Below are 9,047 nucleotides of genomic sequence, written 5' to 3'. Positions count from 1 at the left end.
CACCCAACCCAAGTCCCAAGACAAGAGAAGACCACAGGCGAAGAGAAAGATCGAGTCTTTGTCCCTGCTCCACCAGAGTCAAAAATCCCATCGGCTCTACGGTTTCTCTCCCTCTCCTCCGGCCGCCGTGCCCTAGAGCTGCTGCCGCGCCGCCGCCGCCGCCTCCCGCCCGCAACCCCTCCGTCCCCCGCCCGCGTGGAAGCCACCGCCGCCGCCCCTCCTGCCCGCCGTGCTGCAGCCGACGCCGTCCGTCCGCGACCCCGGGCACTGGTCTCCGAGGTACGAGCGCCCCTTCAACCTGTTATACCAGCCGAATCCCACGAATTTGAGGGCACGCCGTCTGGATCCGCCGCCGGTAGCGCCTGAAATGTTGGGCCTTTCCGATTATTCCAGAAAAGGTGTGATTTTTCTATGGTAGCCGCGCGTGCTCGACGCCGACTACAGGAGGAGATCTTGCTCTAGGAGCGGAAACCCTAGCATTCGTTTTACACGGTCTGCTTTTTTTGTATGCCAGCACAGCTGAATGATCCGTCCGTTTCCTGTGTATGCAGGATGGCTGATGATGGTGCTAGCGGTGCCGGTGGCTCGGAGTCTGCCACCATCGAGATCAATATCAAGACCCTCGAGTCGCAAGTGCACAAGCTCCGCGTCCAGAAGAGTGTATGCAACTATGCCCTGGTTCTCTTCTAGTTTGGTTTCACCTTGTCCGCCCATCCGTTGGCTGCTGGACTAGTTTAAAGTGCTAGCAATGCTATGATTTTGTTTTTGCTCCACCTCCCTGTTGATTCTCAACTCCTGTATATAGAATCGGAGGAGTGGATATTACTATGTGCTATGTTTTTGGATGAACTGATTGCCATTTTTTTTCTCAGGAGACTGTTTTGAACCTAAAAGAGAAGATAGTTGGTGTGGCTGGCATTCCTGTGGACCAGCAGCGCTTGATTTTCAGAGGAAGAGTCTTGAAGGATGACCACCTCTTGTCAGAATACCGTATCCTTTTGTTAGTAAATTTTCAGCCAGGGCTGGAAAATTTAGTCTTGAACCACCTCCGCCTCTGTTATTACCTTGATGAGTCATATTGAAGTTTTCTTCCTGTGACTAATGTCATACCCAAGTTGCTAAGCTTTTCTGGTCAATAGAAATATGGGTGAGAACCTCAAATCGGTTTAGGCATTGTGTATGGATGCATTTTTTATTGGGTTGTTCACCAGTATAGATTTTATTGTAGATTGCATGGGGTGATAGAATGTTGTCATTGATTACTGGTTTCCATCATTGCACAGCGGGGTTTTTCATTCTAATAGTTTGTTTTTGTCGTGACCTGGCATTCGTATACATGTTTATCCGAATACCTTAATGGATGCTTTTAAGTTCCTGCCACATTAATCTGCGGATTATATTGATTGCTCATGGTCACAATTTTGTTATCTGTATCCTTGACAATCTAAAGATTTGGAAGATGGATATACATTGCATTTGGTTGCTCGACGTGCAGCTGAAGGCCAACCTTCTTCTGGAACTTCTGAAGAAAATCCCCAGGCTAATGGTAAGTCAGATATATTGTTGCTTTGGATACACTTTCATGATTTATTATACATACTTGGTGTTCTCCATGATGTCGTGTCTAGCGTCATAGGAGCTAAAATAAAGTTTGCACCTGTACTCGCAAATGCCATGTTTTCCAGTTGTACTTCTTGCTAGTTGTGGGCAGAAATAGCCACCGGAGTCTATTAGGCTATTTAAAAAGAGAAAGGGCTTGATTAATCATTTGGTTTATGTGTTCCTTTAGTAGACCATGTGAGCTGTAAACATCATTGTTTACCATTTTTGCGTCAAAAAGCTCTTTATGCAGAGGCACTGACGCACCGTTGAACAATCTGGATTTATACTTTTGCAGATCGTTTCTGCTACATAATTTTTCCTCTACCTTCGATCATTATAGATGCCATTTGCACAGAATTCAAACCATTTGTCCTGATATTTAGTATATTATGGTTCATTATCAGTATGCTGGGACTGGGGCTGATGAACCTTTTAACATTTTTGTTGTTGGTGCAGTTAATGTTGCTGAAAATGGAGCAATGCTAGGTGATTATATGTCCAGGGTATGCTTCTATTACTATTGTAATGGTGAACATTGATTATAACCTACTTATTTGAAAATATGCCATTCTGCCTAGTGCCTAGATTGAAAATTGATTATCATTTTTATTTAAATTATTTATTTATTTTCTTCTAGGAAATTGTACATGATATGCTTTCTGAGGACACGATAGATGACATTGATAGGGTATATACTTTGTTCTAGAGTCCTGTATTATTTTTCTATCTGATCAATGATAATTGAATATGTACATGCTCCCTTTGGTATAATTCCTCCCTTTTGTTATGTTCAGACTGTTCGGGATATTCTTGGTTCCTTGGGTCTTGGGATGCCTGGTGGTGTGGCAAATGCTGCATTCTCGGTAATGAGGTTTTGTCAATAGGCACATATCTAGGGTTGCGGAGGTGCGTCAATTTAAGTTTTCCGTTGTTGCTTAATTAGGTGCCATTGAACACTGCACCAAATGGGGCCACCACTACTAATGGAAGAACTCAGCCCGGGAACCCGCCACCACCTGGGTTCTCAATTCTCAACCATCAAATCCATGTGTCACAACTTCAGCCAGGAGGCGCTATTCCTCGCAACATGGTTAATATACTGTTCTTTTGCTTTCTTTCATCTGATCTGCCATCTGCATTTCATTCTTCTAATGTTAGCAATGATGACAGGTCATTCCTGATTCCATGATGACTCTTTTGGAATATATCAATCGCATGGATCAAGTATTGCAGAACAATGGTATGGTACTTCTTACCGCAGCTGGTTAATTCGTTGCTTGCCAATTATTCCATTATCCAGGACGCTTTTTTGATATATCTTACAATTATAAGGTGTTCCATCCGCGGACTCAAACACTCAGCAACCACCAAGACCAGACGATGCTTATTTAAACCAAAGATTTCCAAGTCCTGAGGTGCTAGTTTCAGTTCTTGAAAGAGCCCAACAAGTTCTTGGAGGCAGTGCTTCTTCCGCTCTTTCTGTATGTCATTTCCCTCTCCTGTGGTTCTATATTCTATGCTTCTTACTTTTGGAATGTTTGACCTTTGACAGACACAATAAATTTCCTACTACCTCCGATCCAAATTACTTGTTGCAGATTTAGACAAAATGTTGCCAAAAATCTGTCTAGGTTCATTGAATCTGCGACAAGTAATTTGGGTTTAAGGGAGTAATATTTTCCTCCTATTGTAGTCTCCAAGTCAATGCTCTCTAAACAAGAATGTGCTACCATTTCAGTACTTTTCTTTTCTGTCTGTCTTTATTTGTAGATGAATACTAAATACATGCCGACTAAACTTCTAACAACAAGGATCTGTTACCATTTGAATACTTTCTGTGGTTGCCTTTATTTCTGGATAACTACTAAATTTATGTCAACTGAACATCTATTTTTTCCCTTCTGTACTCCCCAAACACAACTGCCAATGCTTTTCTGTTGTTCGGATTTCATGGTTTTTTTTTGGCAACTGATTATGCAGTGACAGGATGCTGTTTTGTGTCTGTTAAATTGTTATTCACTCTCAAATAATTTATCTGACAATAGAAGTGATTGCAAACTTTTCTGTGGACTTGTTTGTGAGTTGTGACCTCTATCAGCCTGGTTTTTTTTCAGCATCTTGCACAACATATTCAGAGAGATGCTGCCACTGCTGATACATCTATACGAAGCCAGATCCAGAATGAATCTGCTCAGTTGGGAGTTGCGATGCAGCATTTGGGGGCTATGCTTTTGGAGCTTGGACGGACAATGATGATGCTTAGAATGGGGGCATCTTCTGTATGCATTTTTCTACCACGTCACCGTCCCATAACTGATTGCACACATTTTAATTTAATTATTCTAAAAGCTTGTTAATTTTGCAGGCTAATGCTTTTGTAAATGCTGGATCCGCTGTCTATATAAACCCCACAGGACCAAATCCAATCATGGTTCAGGTGACCTACTGAGATACTTGTGTTTGTTTTTATGTGCTCTGCACTCCAATAGCAATAACACTTCGTTTGATTGTGCAGCCGTCTTACCAGAGTGCTCCTCATTTTGGAGTTTCCAGCATACCAGTTCTGAGTGGAGTTTCTGGCCCATTCGGTATCGTTGATCCTTCTCGAACATCTGGTGGTGAGGTCACATCTCAAGTATTTTTTTTTTCACGTTCTTGCTTGAGGAGGAAAATGATATATAAGGGGATTATTGGACAATTAAGTGACCTCCTAATGGTGTATTACCAATTTGTATACCTCCCGGCCAGCATTGAGAACATCATAAGCCTTTTTATCTTGATCATTTTGTTGAACATTATGGTTATTCGTTTGTCTTAGGGTTATAGGGGTGATTAGATAGTTTCCTAATATAAGGAAGTAGATGTGTTTTAACATTGTGATTGAATAAATAAACAAACAACAATTACTGTTCTGAGCTGTTTCCCTTGGATAAATATTCGATATAAGAAGATTAATAGGCACAGTTGTTAGTTTAGATTGACTGTACCTGTCCCCTGGATGAATATTCGATATAAGAAGATTCACCTCTTTGGGCCTATCCCCTGTACCTGTCATCTGGAACCGAGTCATAGCAGTTCTGAATATTTTTATGTTCTGCCACGGGTTTATTCTCATTGGAAACTTGTTTCTTAGCGACCTTTAATTTTGAAGTTGCAATGTGTGCGTGTTACATTTTTATCTCTCCAGAGCTTCCTCTGACTCTCACTTTATCCTGTATACAAAGGCGCTTCTGCAACAAGTGCTCCATCTGTTGGTTCAACCACTGCTTCTACTACCACCACCGGTGGGGAACGCCCAAATGTAGAAAGAACTCAAGGAGGCAACCTGCAAGCTAACTCAACACATGGATTGCCACCAAGAACAGCCGTTGCAGCTATTCCAGGCCTTCTGGCAAGGTCCTCAGGTCCAAACAATGTCCTTGGTGTTATCCTTCCTGTTCAAATGAGAGGCCAAGTAGCAGCGCCTAATCAGCCATCAGTTTCTCAAGGTTTTCAGACTGCAGTGGGCAATGGATCTCAACCAAATTTGACATATGTTGTTCCACAAGCTTCTTCAGGTGGTGCTGCTAACATTTCTTCTATAGTAGCACAGATAACCGCACAGGTAGCCAATGCATTGGCTGCGAACCCACCAGGCATGGTTTCATCATCTGTGCCAAACACAGCAGGCCAGGGGCCTCACCCAACCACACACAATGGAGCTGGCACCGTGAGCTCTGCAACATCAGGAAATGCCCAACTACAGAGTGAACTTCTAGGTTCTCATCATGGACAAACATTACCGAGTGTGCAATCTCATGTAACTGGTGCAGGTATTTTTCTTGAAGTGATCTGAGTTCTCCCTGTAGGGAAAATCGTACTGAATCCTCACCGTTCCTGTTTCTGTTGTTGCTCTTAGGTACTTCGCATTCAAATACATCTGATCCCTGTTTGACACTACAAGATAGCAGTACTGTGAATGTTTCCACTGGCGATGTGGATAACATTAGGACACAGTCTCGGGAACTGGCAGCAGCTAGCTTAGCAGGACAGCTGACAGAGACATATACTGGCGATGTTCCTTTAAGCACATCAGCAGGAAGCTCTGAATTGAATAACAAGCCCTCAGATGGAGTAACTGGAGAGTCTACTAAACCTAGTGCTAGTGGCAGTTCTGGACCGCTTGGTCTTGGTGGTGGTCTGCAGCCTAAGGTATTAAATAACGACTCTCTAGTATTCAGTCATACAGTCTCACAAACTATATTGTCCAGTTCACATTTTTTAGCTTCCATTGATTTGATTTCTGCAAGTTGTGGGTCTGTAATATTTTGTGGTCAGCTGCAATGTCATTGATTATTTAAACCCCACTTGCAGAGACGTACCAGAGTAGCAAAGCCATCTGGGACTAGCGGCGATTCTGGCGAAGCCCCTGATACCTCTTCTGTTACTAGAAGCCAAGAAGCTGTTTTGATGGGGCAGCAGGCTCTGCAGGCCCTAGTTTCGAGAAGTGCCAATGCAAGCAGCGGCAGTGCTACGAATTCTCACTCTGCATCTGCGACACCTCAGGTTGCTGCTGGAATGCCTCTGAGAAGACCAGGTGCTGAAGGGCAAGTCGATATCGGCAGCATGTTATCCAGTGTTCTCAACAGCCCGGTCTTTGGCAACCTGATGTCAAATGTAGCAGCTCAAACAGGATTAGAATCACCATCTGACGTGAGGAACATAATGGAAGACTTAACACAGAACTCTGCAGTGATGGACACCTTGAGTAATATGGTCCAAAGTGTGGATGGTCCACGAAGGGGCCAAGGAGGTGGCTTTGACTTGTCTAGAATGATGCAGCAAATGATGCCAGTTGTAAATCAAGTTCTTGGTGGAGTCGTAGCTCGTCCTGCTGGAACAGAGGCTGTGGATTCTAGATTGCAACCTCGGCAAAATGACAGGGAAGTTAGTGATGCTGTAGATGGCAGCAGCTCTCAGGTACGCCATCCTATTTTAATGAAAGAACATTCACTGGGCCTGTTCTACTCTCTCGTATGGTTTAGTATATTTGGGCACCAATCATCAATCTGAAGAGTTGAAAAACATTAATGTTAGAGAATAAGAATTACTACTTATATGTTCCATTAATAAATGTTGCTAGCCAGTTTCATTTTTGTGTAATCCTGATCCTTGTCTATACGGCATTGCTCAAGCTTCGTATTTGATGGACAGATTGATCTTCATGAAGCATGTGAACGCATTGAGCAATGTGACCCCCCTGAGGATATCTTCGGTGCTGTCCTTGAGACTGCTGCTCAGGCTTATGGTGAAGACGATAGCATTCAATTCATGCTTGAAGAGCTTGCTAGTGATCCGGAGCTTGCTGATGTATGCTTCCTTCAACCCTTGCTTTTTAAAATAAGCTCCATTCTGGGTATAACTTATTTGTTTAGTTGATCCTGTAGAATTAATTTGTTGGTGAATGGTATACACTACGAGATTATACTATACCTGTAGAGTATAGTCAATTTGGTTTGTTTTGTGTGTGGTATTGGGTATTCACAAGGCGGGGTTGTGCATGGTTGTTATACTATAGTAGGAAAAACTGCAGATGTCGACCCTAACCTGCCTCTGCAATATGTATTGTTGTCAGGACTACTTGAAACTTCTGCTGGAACAAGTCGGCGAGAGAGTGGAGTCTGATTCCGAGAACAAGAAGCAGTCGTGAAGCATGACTTGGGAGGTGATTGAAGAAGGGGGCGATATAATACATGCGATTTGTTAGTAAATTACAATGTGCTGAAAACCATGCATGTGGTTCCATCCGTCCGTTTGCTGCACAGTGACTCTTGAACATTCAGACCTTGTCAGCCATCGATGGTGGCGTGATCGGTGATGACCCGTGACTGTCTTGTGGATGTAATTTTCTGAATGTTGTACCAAATTTTGCTAGTGGCACATGCATGCACATAGCTAGCTAGCTGGAGAAATGGATAATGCACAAATGTTGCATTGCAGATATGCGTTTATTGAACCTGTGGACACCGTATTTTTATATGTTGTGTTTGCGATCATGATGGCTAGTTCAAATATTCTAGTTATCTGCTGATTTTGAATTGTTGGATAGGGTTTCTTGTTTCACGCAAGCGCCTTGGCCATCCTTGAAGGAAAGGAGATGACCAGGGTTGAGAATGAGCTCTTTTAAAGGTACGCTTCTTCTAAAGGCTCAGGTCACTTCTGAATGCCCCAAAAGGTCTGCATGTGGTTTGGGGTACACTTGGATCACTTTTTGGTGCTTCTTGCTGCCCTAATTCACTGACAAAATCATTTGGGACAGGGAAGCTAAGCTCGAGCTTGATCCTGTAGTTGTGCTGAGCTTTTGAAGTGTTATCTTTTGTAAAGTTCTAGTCCTGTCTTTGGTATGTAATACTACAGTTTTGCTCTGGAGTATGATCTTTTGTCAAGTTCTGGATCTGTTTTTGCGAGCATTTGTAGCGACTTGCTTCCCCTTTTTCCTGTCTCCGCTCTATACTAATGGAGTCTTCAGCCATCCATTGCCATTCTAGATGAGACCTCTATTATGTAGTCCTCTGGGTACGTAATAGAGCAAGCGTGTCTTGAGATGGAAAGGAGGATCTCTATAACTGAGCTTGTATCAATTTCCTTGGAAATCACATTTTATATTTGTACATCCAATATATCCTCAGTTAGCATCAAGTACCTATGTGATGAGTTGTTTGCCATGTACTTGATTCACTAAATAGAATAAATTAAGCATATACTGTTAAAATAGAGAAGTCGAGAGAAAACCACTTAATCCATCCCATAATTCCTAGACATTTCAAAACAAATAACCACATCAGTTGGGTAGTAACACACAATACAAGATGTTATTACAATAAATATAGGAATCAATAGGTTATAATACCATCTTATATTATGTGACGGAAAGAGTACTTGTTAATGAAGGAAATTTATTAAAACAATGGTGCATATGTAAACTGAAGGTGTGGAACATGTTCTGTTCAACTAATGTTGTCTGGACACAAGGCACTTAGCAACCATTCAAGTTAAGAAAATTTAGGTTACTAAATGATCCATACTATTTTTGGCACCATTATTTTTTGCCTGCATATCTTTGAAAACCATATTTCATTTCTCCTATCAATGTTGTCCAATTCATAGGAAAAAATAAGCTTAACCAATATTTTGGGTAACTAGTATTTTGGTAGGGAAAGCTTTGGGCATTTGGCTAAAACCAAACCAATAAAAAAAGAACACTATGGTTTAGGTGACGTGTGGCGTTCCAGGCTTTGGAGGCAAAAAAAAGAAGAAGAAGCATGACACCGCTTCTGAAAACTCTAGAAAAAGGCCGACCTTCGCGAAGGGAAAATAACTCGCTCCGCACGCGACAAGTGGCATACTATGGTGTCAGAAAATCCTTGGGAAGGGCTCTCCTTGCTCACCACGTGTCGCAAGGAGAA

At 42.4% G+C, this 9,047-nt stretch overlaps 1 protein-coding gene across 2 annotated transcripts; it reads left to right on the top strand.

Moving 5' to 3' along the window:
- Positions 1-223: 223 nt before the first annotated feature.
- LOC124691515 (ubiquitin-like domain-containing protein CIP73) lies at positions 224-7,637 on the top strand. Of its 2 annotated transcripts, XM_047224797.1 has the most exons (18): positions 224-279; positions 552-660; positions 873-990; positions 1,451-1,546; positions 2,059-2,105; positions 2,240-2,290; positions 2,397-2,465; positions 2,546-2,692; positions 2,773-2,842; positions 2,935-3,083; positions 3,717-3,881; positions 3,968-4,039; positions 4,118-4,220; positions 4,827-5,414; positions 5,501-5,793; positions 5,956-6,561; positions 6,796-6,951; positions 7,217-7,637. In XM_047224797.1, exons 2-18 carry the CDS (start codon positions 553-555, stop codon positions 7,289-7,291), a joined length of 2,913 nt encoding a protein of 970 aa, XP_047080753.1. In that variant the 5' UTR covers positions 224-279; position 552; the 3' UTR covers positions 7,292-7,637. The 2 variants fall into 2 exon arrangements, with proteins under 2 accessions (XP_047080753.1, XP_047080754.1); XM_047224798.1 differs by lacking the exon at positions 2,240-2,290.
- The last annotated feature ends 1,410 nt before the right edge of the window (positions 7,638-9,047 follow it).

Source organism: Lolium rigidum, chromosome 2 (genome assembly GCF_022539505.1).
Source record: "Lolium rigidum isolate FL_2022 chromosome 2, APGP_CSIRO_Lrig_0.1, whole genome shotgun sequence".
Lineage (NCBI taxonomy): Eukaryota > Viridiplantae > Streptophyta > Magnoliopsida > Poales > Poaceae > Lolium > Lolium rigidum.
Note: the sequence above shows the minus strand (reverse complement) of the source record. Positions and strands in the feature narration are given on the sequence as shown.

What these genes read in the sequence shown, in the direction of transcription:
- LOC124691515 (XM_047224797.1), top strand. Translation starts at nt 553, where the DNA reads ATGGCTGATGATGGTGCTAGCGGTGCCGGTGGCTCGGAGTCTGCCACC. An exon ending in AGAAAATCCCCAGGCTAATG is followed by an intron (nt 1,547 to 2,058) that starts GTAAGTCAGATA and finishes TTGTTGGTGCAG; the next exon opens with TTAATGTTGCTGAAAATGGA. An exon ending in GTGCTTCTTCCGCTCTTTCT is followed by an intron (nt 3,084 to 3,716) that starts GTATGTCATTTC and finishes GTTTTTTTTCAG; the next exon opens with CATCTTGCACAACATATTCA.